Source organism: Salvelinus fontinalis, chromosome 2 (assembly GCF_029448725.1).
Source record: "Salvelinus fontinalis isolate EN_2023a chromosome 2, ASM2944872v1, whole genome shotgun sequence".
Classification (NCBI taxonomy): Eukaryota; Metazoa; Chordata; class Actinopteri; order Salmoniformes; family Salmonidae; genus Salvelinus; species Salvelinus fontinalis.
Window position 1 is genome coordinate 41,451,999 of NC_074666.1, and position 21,256 is coordinate 41,473,254.

The 21,256-nt window shown below is 41.5% G+C and overlaps 1 protein-coding gene across 14 annotated transcripts in view; it reads right to left on the reverse strand.

Moving 5' to 3' along the window:
• Positions 1 to 21,256, reverse strand: part of LOC129819051 (neural cell adhesion molecule 1-like) — a 295,364-nt gene that overhangs the window by 74,407 nt on the left and 199,701 nt on the right. For all 14 annotated transcript variants that reach the window (XM_055875599.1, XM_055875578.1, XM_055875608.1 and 11 more), the window contains exons 2-8: positions 13,285 to 13,359; positions 12,135 to 12,344; positions 9,883 to 10,026; positions 8,312 to 8,449; positions 7,818 to 7,935; positions 6,335 to 6,495; positions 6,039 to 6,181 (exon numbers count right to left, since the gene is read on the reverse strand). In XM_055875599.1, coding sequence (XP_055731574.1) covers positions 6,039 to 6,181; positions 6,335 to 6,495; positions 7,818 to 7,935; positions 8,312 to 8,449; positions 9,883 to 10,026; positions 12,135 to 12,344; positions 13,285 to 13,359 — 989 coding nt within the window. The remainder of the gene's footprint in view (positions 1 to 6,038; positions 6,182 to 6,334; positions 6,496 to 7,817; positions 7,936 to 8,311; positions 8,450 to 9,882; positions 10,027 to 12,134; positions 12,345 to 13,284; positions 13,360 to 21,256) is intronic.

A 21,256-nucleotide genomic window follows, 5' to 3' on the forward strand; every position in this document is an offset into this window, starting at 1 on the left:
CAGGTTATACACTGTACCGGCAGGATAGAACAGCAGCCTCTGGAAAGACAAGGGGTGGAGGTATATGTATATTTGTAAACAGCAGCTGGTGCACGATATCATCAACAAGTTTGCAGACACAACAATAGTGTGCTTGATTACCAACAATGATGAGACAGCCTACAGGGAGGAGGTGAGGGCACTTGGAGTGTGGTGTCAGGAAAACCTCTTACTCAACGGCAACAAAACAAAGGAGATGATCGGGGACTTCAGGAAACAGCAGAGGGAGCACCCCCCTATCCACATCGATGGGACAGTAGTGGAGAAGGTGGAAAGTAAAGTTCCTCGGCGTACACATCAGGGACAATCTGAAAATGGTCCACCCACAAAGACAGTGTGGTGAAGAAGGCACAACAGCGCCTCTTCAACCTCAGGAGGCAGAAGAAATTTGGCTTGTCACCTAAGACCCTAAAACTTCTACAGATGCACAATTGAGAGCATCCTGTCGGGCTGTATCACTGCCTGGTACGGCAACTGCACCGCCCACAACCACAAGGCTCTCCAGAGGGTGGTGCGGTCTGCACAACGCAACACCGGGGGAAAACAACCTGCCCTCCAGGACACTGACAGCACCCAATGTCACATGAAGGCCAAAAAGATCATCAAGGACAACAACCACACGAGCCACTGCCTGTTCATCCCACTATCATCCAGAAGGCGAGTTCAGGACAGGAGCATCAAAGCTGGGACCAAGAGACTGAAAAACAGCTTCCATAAACAGCCATCACTAAAACAGAGGCTGCTGCCTACATAGACTCAAATTATTGGCCACTTTAATAAATGATTCACTAATCACTTTAAATAACGCCACTTTAATAATGTTTACATATCTTACATTACTCATCTCATATGTATATACTGTATTTTATACCATTTACTGTATCTTGCCTATGCCGCTCAGCCATTGCTGATCCATATAGTTATATGTACATATTCTTATTCCATTCCTTTACATTTGTGTGTATGAGGTAGTTGTGGAATTGTTCAATTACTTGCTGATATTACTGCACTGTCGGAAATGGATGAACAAGCATTTCGCTACACTCGCATTAACATCAGCTAACTACAGTTGAAGTCAGAAGTTTACATACACATAAGGCTGGAGTCATTAAAACTCGTTTTTCAACCACTCCACAAATTTCTTGTTAACAAACTATAGTTTTGGCAAGTCGGTTAGGACATCTACTTTGTGCATGACAAGTACTTTTTCCAACAATTATGTGATAGCTTTAGAAGCTTCTGATAGGCTAATTGACATAATTTGAGTCAATTGGCGCTGTACCTGAGGCCTACCTTCAAACTCAGTGCCTCTTTGCTTGACATCATGGGAAAAGCAAAAGAAATCAGCCTCAGAAAAAAATGTTGACCTCCACAAGTCTGGTTCATCCTTGGGAGCATTTTCCAAATGCCTGAAGGTACCACGTTGATCTGTATAAACAATAATACGAAAGTATAAACACCATGGGACCACGCAGCCGTCATACCGCTCAGGAAGGAGACGCGTTCTGTCTCTTAGAGATTAACGTACTTTGGTGTGAAAAGTGCAACTCAATCCCAGAACAACAACAAAGGACCTTGTGAAGATGCTGGAGGAAACAGGTACAAAAGTATCTATATCCACAGTAAAACAAGTCCTATATCTGTCACGGCCGTCGAAAGAACTGGACCAAAGCGCAGCGTGGTGAGCATACATATTCCTTTTTACTAGAATGACGCCGACAAAACAATAAATAATACACAAACGACCGTGAAGCTTAAGGGCTATAGTGCCACAAACAAAGACAACTTCCCACACAGAAAGGAGGGAAAAGGGCTACCTAAGTATGTTTCCCAATCAGAGACAACGATATACAGCTGTCCCTGATTGAGAACCATACCAGGCCAAAACAAAGAAATACAAAACCATAGAAAATAGAACATAGAATGCCCACCCAAATCACACGCTGACCAAACCCAAAATAGAGACATGAAAAGCTCTCTAAGGTCAGGGTGTGACAATATTGACATTACCTGAAAGCCCGTTCAGCAAGGAAGACGCCACTGCTCCAAAACGCCATAAAAAAGCACATGATCGTACTTTTTGGAGAAATGCCCTCTGGTCTGAGGAAACAAAAATATAACTGTTTGGTCATAATGACCATTGTTATGTTTGGAAGAAAAGGGGGAGGCTTGCAAGCCGAAGAACACCATCCCAACCGTGAAGCACAGGGGTGGCAGCATCATGTTGTGGGGTTGCTTTGCTGCAGAAGGGACTGGTGCACTTCACAAAATAGATGGCTTCATGAGGCAGGAAAATTATGTGGATATATTGAAGGGACAATGACCCCAAGCATACTTCCAAAGTTGTGGCAAAATGGCTTAAGGACAACAAAGTCAAGGTATTGGAGTGGCAATCACAAAGCCCTGACCTCAATCTTACAGAAAATTTGTGGGTACTACTGAAAAAGCGTGTGCGAGCAAGGAGGCCTATAAACCTGACTCCGTTACACCAGCTCAGGAGGAATGGGCCAAAATTCACCCAACTTATTGTGGGAAGCTTGTGGAAGGCTACCCGAAATGTTTGACCCAAGTTAAACAATTTAAAGGCAATGCTACCAAATACTAATTGAGTGTATGTAAACTTGTGACCCACTGGGAATGTAATGAAATAAATAAAAGCGAAAATAAATTACTCTACTATTATTCTGACATTTCACATTCTTAAAGAAAATGGTGATCCTAACTGACCTAAGACAGGGAATTTTTAATAGGATTAAATGTCAGGAATTGTGAAACTGAGTTTAAATGTATTTGGCTAAGGTGTATGTAAAATTATGACTTCAACTGTATGTGACCAAAAACATTTTACATCAAAGGAAGTCTCAAAAATAAATCTAGACCACCTTTACTTCATACAAGGAGACACGTACAAAGCTCTCCCTCGCCCTTCATTTGGCAAATTTGAACATAATTCTATCCTCCTGTTTCCTGCTTACATGCAAAAACTAAATCAGGAAGCACCAGTGACTCGGTCAATAAAAAAGTTCTCAGATGAAGCAAATACTAAGCTACAGGACTGTTTTGCTAGCAGAGACTGGAAAATGTTCTAGGGTTTTTCCGATGACATTGAGGAGTACACCACAGTCACTGGCTTCATCAATAAGTGCATTGATGATGTCGTCCCCACAGTGACTGTACATACATGCCCCAACCAGAAGCCATGGATTACAGGCAACATCCGCACTGAGATAAAAGGGTAGAGCTGCTTCTTTCAAGGAGTGGGACAATAACCCGGAAGCTTATAAGAAATGCCCTCTGACGAACCATCACAGGCAAAGCATCAATACAGGACTAAGATCGAATCGTACTACACCGGCTCCGACGCGCATCGGATGTGGCAGGGCTTGCAAACTATTACAGATGACTAAGGGAAGCACAGCCGAGAGCTGCCCAGTGACTCGAGCCTACCAGACGAGCTAAATTACGTCTATGCTCGCTTCCATGCAAGTAACACTGAAACATGGATGAGAGCATCAGCTGTTCCGGACGATCGTGTGATCACACTCTCCGCAGCCGATGTGAGTAAGACCTTTAAACAGGTCAACATTCTCAAGGCCGCAGGGACAGATGGATTACTAGGACGTGTACTCCGAGCATGCGCTGACCAGCTGGCAAGTGTCTTCACTGACATTTTCAAACTCTCCCTGTCTGAGTCTGTAATACCAACATGTTTCAAGCAGACCACCATAGTCACTGTGCCCAAGAACACTAAGGTAACCTGCCTAAATGACTACAGACCCGTAGCACTCATGCTTTGAAAAGCTGGTCATGGCTCACATCAACACCATTATCCCAGAAACCATAGACCCACTCCAATTTGCATACTGCCTCAACAGATCATGCAATCTCTATTGCACTTCACACCTGGACAAAAGGAACACCTATGTGAGAATGCTATTCATTGACTACAGCTTAGCATTCAACATCATAGTGCCCTCAAAGCTCATCACTAAGCTAAGAATCCTGGAACTAAATGCTTCCCTCTGCAACTGGATCCTGGACTTCCTGACGGTCGCCCCCAGGTGTTAAGGGTAGCTTACAACACATCCGCCACACTGATCCTCAGGGATGCAATCAGTCCCCTCCTGTACTTCCTGTTCACTCATGACTGCACGGCCAGGCACGACTCCAACACCATCATTAAGTTTGCCGATGACACAACAGTAGTAGGTCTGATCACTGACAATGACGAGACAGCCTATAGGGAGGAGGTCAGAGACCTGACCGTGTGGTGCGAGGACAACAACCTCTCCCTCAACGTGATCAAGACAAAGGAGATGATTGTGGACTACAGGAAAAGGAGGACCGAGCATGCCGCCATTCTCACGTACGGGGCTGTAGTGGAGCAGGTTGAGAGCTTCAAGTTCTTTGGTGTCCACATCACCAACAACTAACAAGGTCTAAGCACACCAACACAGTCTAGAAGAGGGCACGACAAAACCTATTCCCCCTCAGGACGCTGAAAAGATCATCATCAAAAGGTTAAACAGCTGCACCATCAAGAGCATCCTGATGGGTTGCAACACTGCCTGGTATGGCAACTCTTCAGCCTCCAACCACAAGGCACTACAGAGGGTAATGAGTATGGACCAGCCATCCAGGACCTCTATACCAGGTGGTCAGAGGAAGGCCCTAGAAATTGTCAAAGACTCCAGGCACCCTAGTCATAGACTTCTCTGCTACCGCACGGCAAGCGGTGCCAGAACGCCAAGTCTAGGTCCATGAGGCTTCTAAACACCTACCCCCAAGCCATAAGACTCCTAATAAAATGGCTACCCAGACTATTTGCGTTCCCCCCCTTTTACACTGCTGCTACTGTTATTATCTATGCATAGTCACTTTAATAACTCTACCTACATGTACATACTACCTCAATTGCCTTGACTGGCCGGCGCGTACCCCCTGTATATAGCATCGCTATTGTTATTTTACTGCTTCTCTTTAATTACTTTTTTTGTGGTATTTTTTAAAACTTCATTGTTGGTTAAGGACTTGTAAGCATTTCACTGTAAGGTCTACACTTGTTGTATTTGGCGCAAGTGACATAACATTTGGTTTGATGACTGAATATTGATGAGAGCTGTTAGCAGTTGTCGATGGATATTGCTTGACTGTTTGGATGAGAAAACATGAAATGATGGAAAGCAACTACTGCGGAATTACTAATTACCTTAAATATGCTGAGATGCAGCTGCACCAGGGGTTCAGCGATTGCTGCTGCATTTCTTTCATTGTTTGAGTATACAATGACTTGGAATGGCTGGTAGTAAAGGGATATGACAGCGTTCCGGTGCAACGTCAGATAGGACCATTCCCTGAAACACGTGCCTCGAAATGAACACTGGTTCAGACGTGGTGGTTTAAGGGCTTTCAAAGACAATCAAAAGCTTGGTTTTCAATCCCAAAATGTGAACTGCACCACAAGAGGTGGGGGGGATTTGAGTGCAATCTATGCATTCACAGTGACTATGCAAACAGCAAAAACAAACTACCGAACCCTGATAAGATCAGAAGTTAAGCGGGTCAAAAAGTGACAGGAATTCCAGCGGATGACCGGATTTGCATCTGTTCGATTTTATCCAATTTTTTTTCAATCAAATCTGGGTGGATATACTGTACAGTTTATAGTCACAACAACCCAACATATATAGAGTTTCATTACCTGACCATTTGAATATCATACCTGGTAATTCTGGTTTAGAGAAACCAACTGCATGAAACCATCAGGACAGATTAGTACATATCCACTGGCTTTTAATGTTGGACTTGCTCAATTGAATTTTGAACAGGTTTTGTATAATGCCATGAATGAAATAGAGCTGTGCTTGCTTTTTAGGTTTCCTATCAATATTCAGAACAGTGATGGATCGGTCAGTAGTTGGCACTCTGCGTGACATACCCTGTCCACCACAGCTCAGGCCCCTGGTTGCAAGCCTCCCCCGGTTCCCAGACACCAGTACCTGCTCTCCCTCTGTGAAGATCCTGCGACCAAAGCTCCAGGTGATGGTGGGGGTGGGGTCTCCTGAGGCCTCGCAGGTCAGGGTGATCTGCTCCTCCAGCTCTGATGCAGTCTGGTTGACCAGGTAGGTGATCTTAGGTTGCACTAGAGAAGGTAAAAAATACAATAAATTGATGGATGACAATGGAATACATTGCTTGTATGCACATTGCTATAGTAAAACCAATAAAACCAATTCTAAAGCCCAAAAACACAACATTCTTTTACCACAGTTAATAGTAATTATTTTGCTCTTACCGAACACATTCAAGCTGACTTCCTCCTCTTTCTCCCCGGCCTTGTTCCGGGCGATGCATGTGTAATCTCCTTCATCCACTTTCTTGACATCCTTTATTATCAGCTCCGAGCCGTCGTTGTTCAGGCCGTACTTATCGTCCGATTCAAGGACAATGTTGTTACTGAAGGAGGAAAGGCAGAAATGCAGAGTTCACGTCACTGATGTCTGTCTCCACAGCATGAAGGTAAAAACAGTCGTCTTCACTCTGAGAGTATGATCTTTTTGGGGGCCGTATCTCAGTAGATCAGCTGGTAAACAAAAGGCCTGGCTCAGAACCATAATGTCACGTTGGCATGAAGAGATTCGGGAGACAGGTGCAGTGAACGCGTAATAGTTTTTTTTATTAGACCCCAAATTACAGCATGCCGTGTAAAGGCACGGGGATGAAGACCAAACAAACAAGTAACAAAAACACAGGGTTGAAACTCAAACAGAGTGAGGACCTTCAATAAATAACACACGGGACGAGACCCGTAATCATCTGCACAATCCACAATGGCACGAAAGCCAAAACACACAGCACAGGTACTCACACGCACCAACGGACAATGTAACAATAAATTGACAGCACCATGGTGAACAAAGGGCACATCTATACAAATACAATCACTGGGAATAGCGGCAAGGTGTGCGCAAGGAAAGTTCCAGAGGGATCCGTGACACATAAAACCAATGTCTTTAGAGCTACTGACCAGACATCCAGGACAGAAATCAAAAAGCTTTTGTCTTTGTTTCTCTGGCTATGCTTTGTTACCATAGCTCCATCATGGCTGTTTTACAAAGGGACTACATCCATAGGATGGTGATACACTGTATGATGTCAAGTTGAGGAATTTCTTCGGCACTCTTGACCGAGCACTCTCTTTGAACCATGACATGCCTGAGCCTCCCTTGAACTCTAAATCAGATGTGCACACACTGAGTTTGGACTGCGGTCCCACATCTGTATGCTTCTAAGAGCTTCAATCCTGAAGTAGCCTCTAAGGGATACCAAATGACAGGCCCGTCAACGGCCAGGAAATAAATAAAAAATGTTAGGAGTTTCTGCCCCCCTACTCCCTCCCTTCACCCTACCTCGCTTGTCTCCTTCCTCCTCTGGCGAGGCCTAGCCCTAATCGGATGCATCTCCTCATTCTCCTATCCTTCTCATTCGTTTACACTCCAAGAGGAGCTAGAGAAGCAGTGTTGGAATTATTCTCATACTATACTAGAGGGCCCATTGTGTCAACAGTTATGCTGAGGATATATCAAACAAATTAGCTTTGGCCATCTTCAAGGTACTACATAAATATAATTCAATACTGTTGACCATCCTCTTATCATGAGAATGCTAACCAAAAAGATTAGAAAAAAGTTAAAATAAACAACCCTTATTCACTTCACAGTCACAACAAGCCAGTTTGTTTATGCTCATTAAAAGACAAGGTGGTCGGTGTGACGTACCGGGCCCAGGTGACTGTGGGTTCAGGGAAGCCGTCAGCGTCACAGGCCAGCATCACAGACTGGTTGACGTCCGCTGTGGCATTCACCTCCGACTGCCTTGTGCGGATGCTAGGGAGCACTGAAACACAGACAGACATGGATACAAGCATTATTCAAAGATACAGCGGTCATACGTGAGTAGGAAATAAATTATACTAAGATGATACTAAGATAAGACATTTTAAGGGTGTTATATGCTTCTAAAAAGTCTTAAAATGTATAATCAGATCATGATTCACTATACTGGTTGACTAAGTATAATAGGAGAAAAGAAATGTTACTGTAGGCTTGATACAGGCTTATTTTCTCTGTCATAATTCTGTAATGGTGTTCATAACAGCACAGTATTGCATATATAACTACACTATATTCTAATTGTGCTCGGATGCAAATCCCAGGGCGAGAGCATAGGCGGTGAAAGAGGGGTAGGGTGAGAGGGAGGATGTGATACTCACCGTTGACGATGACCTTGATGATCTTTAGGTCAATCTCTCCCCTGGTCATTACACGGGCCTCACAGGTGTACCCCCCTTCATCTGTTTTCTTGATGCCTCGGATCTGGAGGTGGTTGTTGGTCAGGATCTTAAATCGAACTATGAAAAACCGCAAGAGAAGGAAACAGAGAAGGGTCATTTATCCTTAACAGTGGGTGGTGTAGGTTTAAGACAAGGCAACATGGTAAAAGCACACATAATGTGCGACTTCAGGAGGCATGGTCTCCGTTACAGAGGAATGCTGTATTCCCCCCCCCCAGCAGCAATATAGCTAACAATGTAAAAATATTGCATGAGTTATTTCTGGTGGCTGGAACTAGGAAACATAAGGAGGGGTGGAGAGAACATACTTTTTTTTTTTTTTTTTTTTTTTAAATAGGACCATATGATAGGGTACATAACTCACCATCAGAAATAGATTGATCTGTAATATTAGTGGCATAAATTCATCAAAAGAAAGCTCTACCATCCATCAATTGGAATAATGTTTATTTACCTATGTTCAATGTTTATTTCGACAAATTAAATGCCATACTATTCACTGTGATATTTCTTTACATTGCTCCACAGAGCATTGCCATGCCATGGTGCCTCCAACAGCGTTGTATACGAGAATACGTGTCTTATTCTATATCTTTTATATCCATACTGTAGTAAATGTGGTAAAACATGGTAATGTAAACATACAGATGCTGAAACCACTACTACTTCTTGAATTGCGTCATCAAAGCTCTACTATGTAAATATTCTATGAACCCTCTAAGTTCAAACATCTGGCAGCCAGCGTATAAATATTGTATGGCAACTGTGTTCTGTTAACCCTCTTCTGAAGCGGTGCCAGATGTATATCTGGTTTACTGAATGTGTATTTGGGCAAAAGCTTTGAATTCATTAACCAGACTTTTTAAATAGCTCTCTGAGCTGTGAAACACATATTAGCATGAAAAATACTTGTAATTTGAGCTATAAGCACATGCAGCTTTGATAAGGAAAAGGTTAACTGGAGCAATGTGGAAAATGGTATTTACATAAGCAGTATGGGTTTCAATCTGGGCTACAATTAGTGGTTTTCCAGTGAAAAACACAACCCGTCCAGGGTCCAAGAAAACGCCACACAACATAGCGCTGCGGTCCCCCTTTGCTTCCCAGTGGTTGCAAGAGGGAGGGGTCCTCTAAGGTTAAAATAGTGCAATATGGAGAAACAAAATCCTTCAGGCAGCATCCCACTCGACTTGACTAAATCGTCTAAATATGAACCCTTCAAATTCTTTCACAACCGACAACAACCATTCCTCCTGATCAAGAAATATCCTGTTTCCTGTTCTCTCTTCATCCATTATGTCAGAACACTTGAATTACCAAAAGGCAGGGCTGTGCACTTAGGGAGGGAGCGAGTGAGTGTGGGGGTGAATGAAAAAAAGTTGGCAGATAGATGAAAGCAAATAAAAAATAAAATGGTAAAGGGGAGAGCTGCATGACTCTGGCAGTAGGCAACCCAGACATTGGCACATCGAACTGTGCACAAGCCTTACCGTCTTTTGCAACCTGGATTTTTGAGCCTTTGTGCTTCCAGATGATGTCAGCGGGAGGCGAGCTGACGACGTCACAGATGATGTCAGCGTCATCCCCTTCATTGAACTCCTGTGGGGAAGGGGCGTTCTTGAAGGTTATCTTTTCTGTAGGGGAGAAGAATAGAAGTCCACCGTCAACTGGATTTCCTGAACCAGTCAACAAACTTAATTAACCAACATGTTCTATGGCAAGCACTTTCTTTGTTACCCAGTCTATGCATTTGAAAGAGTGCTAACTGTAGTGGCATTCCATCTGTTCAAAAATAATATACTTCATACTATACAGTTAGTATAGTTGTATATGCTGGTTCTCTAAATGAAGATACATTGTTGGATACCATTACAATGATACTAGGGCAAAGATACAATCAACAATACCGTATATTATTTTTTCCAATACCTGCTCACCACTCCAAGTCAGTATCAGGTAATCCCAACAATAAATTATCAGCATACTGCAGACCTGCAACAGGTAACCCTCATTGACTCTTGTTTTAACTCACGTCCTCACTCGACGCATAGTCCTAATGGTTCAGTTCTAGACAATCTTGTACCTATACCAATTCAAACCAATCCTATGGCATTTTCAAATAAGGGGTTACCTACTGATCATAGCATGCTTGTATTAGAGACTTCATCTGACCTTAAGTCCCGCAGCTGCGGTCTTGGATTTGTTCATGTAAATGCAAGAAGTTTGATTTCAAAGGTGGAATCAATCCAATGTGGACATTCTGGTAATTTCTGAAACTTGCTGATGTGTCTGTCTGGTTATAATGTTTCCAGATTAGACAGAATTGGCAGAGGTGGGGGTGTTGTCATATTTACAAAGGACAATTTTTATGTTTCTGTATCTCTTGCAACCTCTGTCCCTAAGCATTTTGATTGGCTCGCTCTTAATATGGGCCTTGGTCATAATAACCAGTAGACACTAGTAGGAGTGCATCACCCTCCCTCTGCTCTTAACCAATTCATCTGAAATTTAATATGGTAATCTGAACTATTCATTATGGGCAATTTTAATATTGATTAGAAGACATCAGGGTCAGATACGTTGAAATATATTTACCCTGAGCTAAGCCAGTCTCAGCTGATAACTGAGCCTACACGGCCGAATCCTAAAGAAATTGGACAGTGCGGTTAGATTAACAATAATTTAAGCTTTCTGCCCATGTAAGACATGTCTATCTGGAAAGTTTGCTGTTACTTATGTGTTAATCACATTAGCGCACGTTAGCTCAATCGTCCCAGTATAGGGACACCGATCCCTTACAGGTTTTAAGATACTAAGATTTAAAGTGGGCTTTTTCTTTTACAGAAACAGATCTAGTCTCTCTCGTCAGTAGGAAGCAGATGGTGCAGTCAACCTTTGTCTGTTCTTGATTATGGTGATACAATTTATCAAAGTACAGTTGCCTCTACTCTTAAATTCTTGGATTATGTTTTTCATAGCGGCCTTCGTTTTTAAGCAGACAGTTGTATTACTCATCACTGTATTCTTTCCCAAAATGTTGTGCTGAACCTCTTTGAAGTCACATAGATGACATCATTATGCTCTGTTTGTTTACAATGCCCTGCTCCACAAGCTTCTGACTTACCTAACTTCACTGTTAAGATTTAAAATGACAAGTTCTCAAACTCGTTCACAAGGTTGGTTAACTCTGGACACCCCTTTGGCGTTCACAGAATTAAGTAAGTTATCCTTTAGATTTCTTGATCCACATGTTTTGAATGATCTTCAAAATACATTTCGAATAGATGCTTTAGTGTCCCTAGGGCAGTTCAGGCAGAGGACAGAGGATTTTTTATAATGAAGGATGTGTTTGTTTTAGTTGAATGTTTTCTGTTTGTTGTGTATATTTATCTTTGTCTGTGCAATATGTGTTGTGCTTTATTATAATTTGTTTCATATTGTATTTGATTTTTGTATGCATTTTATGCAATTGCATATGCAGGGCTCCCTCACAAAAGAGAGACACTGGTCTCAATGGTGACTCCCTGATTAAATAAAGGTAAATAAATACTGTGGGAGGCCAATTGAAGTAAACAAATATGAACAGAATCTGCAGACAAGTTTAAATGACATTCTTCAAAATGACATTGTGCACTCCACAAACATGTACAGATAATACAGTGAGAGGATTTAATCTAGTGTAATCCGCTAAAGTACAATGAAGAATAGGACCTTGTTTCAAGCAGTTTGAGAGGGAACTTACGGAAGATTTTAACGTTGACGGTGCCCTGAGACTCCTTGTCTCCATTTTTGGCAACACACTTGTAGATGCCGGCATTGTCCACGTTAGCGTTATAGATCGTGAGAGTGGACGAGGACTCGTCGTTGCGGTTCACGAGGATGTCCTGTCTGTTCGGTAGGAGCTTCTCACCGTTCGGGGCATACCAATCAATGTCCTTTACATCTCCGACAACTGAGGGACATATAGAGGCAGGGTGGACGTGTGAGGAGAGTGCGAATGCCGTTTATGTGTCTACAGCAGTTAATATGATTGACAACAGAGAAAAATGTGCTGCTTTGCGAGATGATGTCTGAGGCATGCATTATAGCTTTTTTTTAAGGTTAACAGGTTTCTCTCCTTAGCAACATAGCATCCATCCTAATGCTGTTTAAGTCACCTCTGCAAGACGAAAATCTGTCATGAACATAAGATAAAACCTAAAAAGTATATAACGTAGGCATAATGTCACAACATCTCACTCTGAACAAAGACGTGAACATCCTGATAAACTAGACCGAGTAAACATTGTTTTGGTACAAATGGATTAATACTAGGCCAGCATTCCCTAGGCCTACCTGCTTCAAGGACATGCATTTTTTATTACATATTTGCTCAGATGATGTACTACCTAAAAAAAATACAAAATACAAAATGAAACTTGAGAAGTTCTATCGCATTCTCCACCATTGATGTTTTGAAAGGGCAAAGCAAAGTCACGTTTCCTGGATTCTTTCACTCCCTCTTCATTCATAATGGAATAAAGAAGTGTTGAGAAAAACAGTATTTTGCAGACTTTTTACTGCAAAAGAAGTACACAGCTGGCTACAGTTCTTTTCATTCAAAGGAAACATCATTAAAGTGAGATGGTTTCATCTTTCTCCCATGACATATTGAGCCTCTCTTCTGTCTTTGCAATTCCACAACAGGACGCTGACCTGCAGCAGATTGCCAGTAGTGTGGGGGGTGGGGGTGTAACAACCACAGTTGCAGGTTAGCATCCCGGGAAGCCCATGCTACTGAATCCATGAGAACTGCTGTAGCACCTGCACTTTATTTGGAATCCTCTGTCTGAATACAGTAGCTAAGTGGGGGTTTGCTGTTGTGGAGGCGATGGTATCTGTACCACACCTACCTTCGCAGAGGAAGAATTTTGACTCCCCCATACTGATCTCTCCTTGCATCGGGGTGATCTCCACCTGCAGGGAGGCTGGAAGAGAAAAACACAGAGAGCAGGTCTCAGAACAGTTCAAGTAAAATGTGTTTAAACAGAGCAGGTCCTGGAGCAGTTGTGCCCAAGGGGAGAACGACTATGACAGGATGACACAGGGGCAAAGCACAGTGAGGCAAGGCAAGACACACATTTTAATGCATTAAAAACTTCACTGAACATCTGCTGCTGATTAACCTGAGATGAGCCATTTCCCACCCTTCACTTTTCCGTTTGATGCTGCATTTATGCCGTTAATTGGATTTTGTTGACAAACAAGCATTTTATCATTTGGGGCGTCATTTTAGTAGAAGCACAGTCACTAAAACAAACTGGAGCAGACAAAGTCAGAGTTGGTATGCCAAGACAACAAATGGAAACACATAAACCCACATTGTACGCTTATAGGCCACAGTAGCATGTATTTTTGTACCTCTAGATATGCAAATTGTCAGAGACTTGGCAAGGTCCCAGCATTGCTAGTGCGCATGTGATGTTGGGCTGTGTAAACCGGATGCAACCCGGATATACTATAGACGGCCCAAGAATCGGCGTATGCAAACGTTAGTAGATTTAGTTGAAAACAACGGGCGGACATCTTGGATGCAGTCTCCAGTTCTTTTATACCTCAGTGGCAATTACTCAGGGGTCCGGAGACTTGATGATGTTTCATATTTTATTCATTTTTTAACCTTTTAACTAGGCAAGTCAGTTAAGAACAAATTCTCATTTACAATGACGGCCTACCAAAAGGCCTCCTGCGGGGCATGGGATTAAAAATAAATTATATAAAAATATAGGATAAAACACATCACGACAACACAACACCACATAAAGAGAGACCTAAGACAACAACTTAGCATGGCAGCAACACATAACAACACAGCATGGTAGAAACACAACATGACAACAACATGGTAGCAACACAAAATGGCAGCAGCACAAAACAGGGTACAAACATTATTGGGCACAGACAACAGCACTAAGGGCAAGAAGGTAGAGACAACAACACATCACACAACTGTCAGTAGTAAGAGTGTCCATGATTGAGTCTTTGAATGAAGAGATGTAGATAAAACTGTCCAGTTTCAGTGTTTGTTGCAGCTCGTTCCAGTCGCTAGCTGCATCAAACTGAAAAGACAAGCGACCCAGGGATGTGTGTGCTTTGGGGACCTTTAACAGAATGTGACTGGCAGAACTGGTGTTGTATGTGAAGGATGCAGTAGATATCTCAGATAGGGGGGAGTGAGGCCTAAGAGCGTTTTATAAATAAGCGTCAACCAGCGGGTCTTGCGACAGGTACACAGAGATGACCAGTTTACAGTGGAGTATAGAGTGCAGTGATGTGTCCTATAAGGAGCTTTGGTGGCAAATCTGATGGCCAAATGGTAAAGAACATCAAGCCGCTCGAGAGCACCCTAGCCTGCCGATCTAAAATGGCACCTAAAGCCTCAAATTTCACTCAAGACTAATGAAAGCCACGTAACTGAGGTATCCCAGTGTTCTCTCTTTTTCATCTTTCACAGACTCCACGCTCAGGAAGTGTAATTCCATAAATCATAGCATATTATCTTCCTGAGATGCTGCCTAATACATTTCATCTTTCTGCATCATCTAAAGCAGGTGACACAGATGAGATTTAGAATGTACCGGAGAGAAGCAGCTGGTGTTTGTTCTCTTCTGCTTTGCTGGATAAATTAAAGAGGAATCAACTCCCAACTTGGTGAGACACAAGAGAGATATACTCAACATTTTCATACCTTAAAGATTTACATAATCTTAACCCTAGGTGTGCCGGGACGACAGCAGAGGACTCTTTCTTCAAAAGTTCTCTGATCTGATATGGCCTATTTAGGAACTGTTCTCTTCACAAAACAGGTCAGGCACTCTCTCTGCCAAGATCTGTGCCTCAAGAGTGAAGCACAAAGTGCAAAGCCGATACAACATTGAATCCTAATATGAACTTAACATAAGATTTACCATGACTCGGCTGACACTATTCATACATTGTCTCTCTACCAACCCTGATAGATGTCAGGTTGAACCCAGGTGATACTCAGCTCAGCTGCATTCAACTGACCTGATTCTGGGCTGGTACCTCAAACTGGCTGTGCAGCAACCACCAACGCATAAGAGCTAATGCTAAAGCTAACACATGGTTGACTAGGAGGGACACAGTGGTGGCTGTCTGTGCTGTGCTTTTTAAACCCTCCCTCACAGTATGGTAGACTGACAGCACTGTTAAACTTCAGCTATAATAACAGGGGAGAACAAACATTGAAGGTGCAATATGCAGAAATGGCTCTGCCATTTCATGGTTGCTAAAATTAGAATAGTTAACCTAATTTCAGTTTATGTGACAAAATAAGCAATGTAGTGTAGAGAATCATTGTACCATCTGACCCGCTGTGAAATATATTTTCAATAACAAAAAAATATTGTATTTTCAGGTATTTTAAGCTGGTGTACAGAACCAAAAGTAAAAGATGCAAAAACGCACCTTAAGAACGGAAGCATAGACATAGCGCACATAGAACAGATCTACTGCTTCTCAGACTTACTTTCAATGAGAAGGACAGATCTATAACTGACATTTCTGTGTGTGTCAGGTCATCCAAAAGTGACATATTGCAGCTTTAATGGAAACAAGAAAATACCTTTCCTTGTATCTAACAGAGGCCATACATTATACATTGTGACATTTGGTAACCCTTTACTCGACACCTAGCATCATAACACATTGTGACAGTCATAACCATGTCATAATATGCCATAACAGCTCACATAACATGTCATAACACATGACATATTTAGACCTGTGACGTTATTTTATGGCTGGTTATGACACCAACATAAGAGTGTCAAAACCCACAAAATCTACCACACAAGGCACAACATTCCATTACACCATAGCCTACTTGTCAACAGTATTTTTATGTTATATAACATTTTCTGAAATGAAGCATATTGAATTAACATTGTAATTGCGCACACATTGATGTCAAACATGCACCTACCCCAAATGCTCTGTTGCTGATGACTGAGATGAATGCAGGATAATATTTCAGGAGCAGGACAAGACACCCTCTTTTTGACAGATATCTAACATAAGGGCATGTACGTGATAGACCTATCTGGCTTATATGATTCTGATGGTCACAATGCTTCTTGACAGTGTCATAAAGTGTATTTTCTTAGTCCAAGTAAAGTGACACCGGATGGCCATAATGCTTCTTGACAGTGTCATAATGTGTAAAAACATTACTTTAGAGAATTCATTACAACAACAAAGGATTTAACTTTCAAACTAAATTTAAATTTTAATAAATGTGGGTTTTGACACACTTATGCAGGTGTCATAACAGCCATAAAATAATGCATATCAGGTGTAAATATATGGTTCATGACAGCGTTATGATCATATTACGACAGGTTATGACAAGTTGTCATTTGTTGACATTATGACATGGTTATGAGCGTGTCATAAAGTGTTATGACACTAGGTGTCAAATAAAGTGTTACCTGACAGGTTTCCAAAATGCCCTTCAGTCTTCTTACTTTGTAATGAACTACTGGACTAGGACTGTCCCCGACTAAAAAACATCTTGGTCGATCAAGAGTCGTCAGTTCTTTAGACCAATTAATTTGTTACAGCCATTTCTGACTGAAAAGTTCTGTTTCCGAAATCCCTTGTTTATGAAAAACATTCCCTAATCTCTCAATCTTCCTCTCTTTACGTGACACATGTATGCGTCACATGCACGTTACCAGTAGGGCCTGACCTACAGCAGATCATAATCACATCAATAAATTGGCTATAACAAACGTTGAACACTAACACATGACAGCAATTACATTTGAAGTCAGAAGTTTACATACACTAGGTTGGAGTCATTAAAACTCGTTTTTCAACCACTCCACAAATTTCTTGTTAGTTAAACTATAGTTTTGGCAAGTCAGTTAGGACATCTACTTTGTGCATGACAAGTTATTTTTCCAATTGTTTACAGACAGATTATCTCACTTATAATTCACTGAACCACAATTCCAGTGGGTCAGAAGTTTACATACACTAAGTTTAAACAGCGTGGAAAATCCCAGAAAAATGATGTCATGGCTTTAGAAGCGTCTGATATGCTAATTGACATCATTTGAGTAAATTGGAGGTGTACCTGTGGATGTATTTCAAGGCCTACCTTCAAACTCAGGGCCTCTGCTTGACATCATGGGAAAACCCCCAAAAAATCCGCCAGGACCTCAGAAGAAAAAATGTAGACCTCCACAAGTCTGGTTCATCCTTGGGAGAAATTTCCAAAAGCCTGAAGGTACCACGTTCATCTGTACAAACAATAGTACGCAAGTATGAACACCATGGGACCACTCAGCCGTCATACCGCTCAGGAAGGAGACGCGTTCTGTCTCCTAGAGATGAACGTACTTTGGTGCGAAAGGTGCAAATCAATTCTAGAACAACAGTAAAGGACCTTGTGAAGATGCTGGAGTAAACAGGTACAAAAGTATCTATATCCACAGTAAAACAAGTCCTATATCAACACAACCTTAAAGGCTGCTCAGCAAGGAAGAAGCCACTGCTCCAAAACCACCATAAAAAAGCCAGACTACGATTTGGAACTGCACATGGGGACAAAGATCATATTTTGTGGAGAAATGTCCTCTGGTCTGATGAAACAAAAATAGAACTGTTTGGCCATAATGACCATCCTTATGTTTGTAGGAGAAAGGGGAATGCTTGCAAGCTGAAGAACACCATCCCATCCGTGAATCAAGGTGGTGGCAGCATCATGTTGTGGACGTGCTTTGATGCAGGAGGGACTGGTGCACTTCACAAAATAGATGGCATCATGAGGCAGGAAAATTATGTGGATATATTGAAGCAACATCTCAATACATCAGTCAGGAAGTTAAAGCTTGGTCGCAAATGGGTTTTCCAAAAATGGACAATGACCCCAAGCATACTTCCAAACCTATAGAAAATTTGTGGGCAGAACTGAAAAAGTGTGTGCAATGCTACCAAATACTAATTGAGTGCATGTAAACTTCTGACCCACTGGGAATGTGATGAAAGAAATAAAAGCTGAAATAAATCATTCTCTCTACTTTTCAGACATTTTACATTCTTAAAATAAAGTGGTGATCCTAACTGACCTAAGACAGGGACTTTTTACCAGGATTAAATGTCAGGAATTGTGAAAAACTGAGTTTAAATATATTTGGCTAAGGTGTATGTAAACTTCTGACTTCAAATGTAGATGCAGAGGACGTAACAAATAATCTCAAAACGGGGGAATGTTTTGTGGTTGCTCAGGAGGCAAAGGGAAAGTAAGATGTGTGGAATACATTTAACTAGTTGTGAAAAATACTGGAGATCATGAAAAAGAAGGTAAGGAGCAAGAGCTGCATAGATATGTGTGTAGAACAGGTGCTGTGTAGATTACAATATAATTTTCCAGATCGTTTGGAGTAATGTAAAAAACAATACTTTAACCGTACCAGAGTCTGTTGTAAAGTTTTTTTGTAATCCTTTATTATAGCAACGACTAAGCTATTTATTCATGGCTCGCTTTATTTTAAAACTAAAATGCTTGATTGTATTATAAATCATTAATGACTCGTATGCTGTGTGATGACATGAATGAATGAATGATTGATTGATACAGTAGCCTATAAGACTAAACAGGATGCACTCGTATGCCTACAGCTCAACGGTGGTTATACAAAGCTGCTATACTAAGCCTACTAATGATAATGACTTTACTTAGGATCATAGCAATAGTAATAATTACAATACGAAGGAGATAAAGAAAAAGGAGCGTTATTATTGATTATAGACGGGGTTTCCTCTCTCCTCACTTTTCTTAGACAATAAGGCAAGGGCTGTTTTCTCAACTGCTGCTGCCTCCACCGCATTGTTCTCAACACTAATATGATGGTTACCATTGCTATTATGCATATAGCAATATGGTCTAGGAAAAGGTGCCAATTCAACAGCGCACTGCTGTGTTTCTGAACCGCGGACAGCGACCAGTATCCAACGTGGAGAATGCACATTTGTTATAAAATAATATTTATCCGTGTTGCACCATTGTTCTTATGTAATATAACCATACAATTTCAGTAGCACATGTCTTAGACTGATGGACTGTGCCATCCTCAATGGATCAGTCCACTCAGACAGGTGTCTTGTACACCATGATAGATAGATATTTTTTTGCTGCTGCTCAACTAAATAAATCTTGGTCGACCAACAGCCTATCAACCAAACAATTGACCAGTCGACTAAATGGGTTCAGCCATTTACTGGACATTCTTTTAGTGGCAAGGTTGCAGTGCTTACATGGGCCTGAACACAGGATACTTTTTAGGCTTTATTGGTTTGGGGGTAGATTTAAGAGGCCTAAATCAACACCTAATTCACATTCAAACTAATGTTCCTCAAACAGGATTTTTTTTCTCACACATTATGGTATCGGCTCTCTTATTTACAAGTTATTCATAGTCTCTCCTTCCTTACAGGAGGAAAAACATTTGTAGATATTTCTATAGGCTTCATACACTTCATATGGTTCTTGCCTATGATTTCAATTCCAGACAACCAGGCAATGACACTGACAAAAAATAATATTGCTTCGAAAGACTAACTAAAACCACCCAGCAGATTTATTGAGAAAGCCATAAAATATATATTTGCAGAAAAATCCTGGATTCTGCCCTAAACATGATCGGTGCTTGTAAGATGGAGCCATCCTCAGAGGCAGTGAAATTTGAGCTGTCTAAAGCATGTTCACTGTGCCTGGTATGAGGTACCACACAAGAACAAAAATAACAGCTCCTATTTTCTCTCTTACCAAGTAGGGCATAGGAGAAACCTCACCACAGACCCCAATTCTGAGGACAAATGTATTTCAGGCCAAGTCGGTAAAAACGCTATTTTTAGTGTTTTGTATTTCAAACTCTTTAAATTGAGGCTGATGCTTGAAACTCCAGAGTGAATGCGGTAACAGGGTAAAGTTTCTGACCCACGTACACAACCAACCGTCGACACAGCAAAAAGTGAGCTGCTGTGTCCTTGCTGAAAGCACATAGCAAACAAATAAGCACACAAAACATAATGGGGTGGGATATCGATAAGCTTAATTACAAAACACATTTTAAACACTTCAGCCTCTACTGCTGCTGCCGCTCCTGTTTCTGCCTAAATGTTCTGGCACATAGGGCCCAGAGCAAAGTCCCTGTACACCAAGCAATTCTGCCCATAATTTAATGAAGCGATAATTCTAGCGTTTTATCCTGGATCTGCATTTCTGAACTACGGCCTAGGAAAAAACTCCTAACACAATATGCACACAGGCATGGGCTGTACAAGTGTGGTAAAAGCTGATTGCTGGAGTAGGGAGCAGATACAATAAGGCAGTTTATTGGACAGCTGTAAATGTTGAGGAAGCCCCCTGAAGATATCTGAATCGGGGAAAAGAGCACACCTGAGACTGGCTATAAAAGTTGCCCGACCAATTTAACTAAAAGCTTATGATTTAAACATGTTATAAGCCTTCCTCATTTCCATTAAACAAGATTCAATAACTCAAGGTCAATTTGAAATTAGATTTAACTTCAAAAAACAGGGCTGTGTCTCCATTCTTAGTAGAATGATGTGGTCAATATGGAAACCAGGCCATAGGCTATGTTCCATTTAAAGTATGAAACAGATGCAACTTCTCTATGGTGTTCCTTATATCATAGTGAAAGAGAATTTACACTACAGAATGTTACAAACATAACATTCACACACTAGTCATTCCTGTGTACACGTTTCCTTTTTTAATTTCATATACATTGGATGACAACCTTACTACAAAGCAAGAACATTAATCCAGGGTAC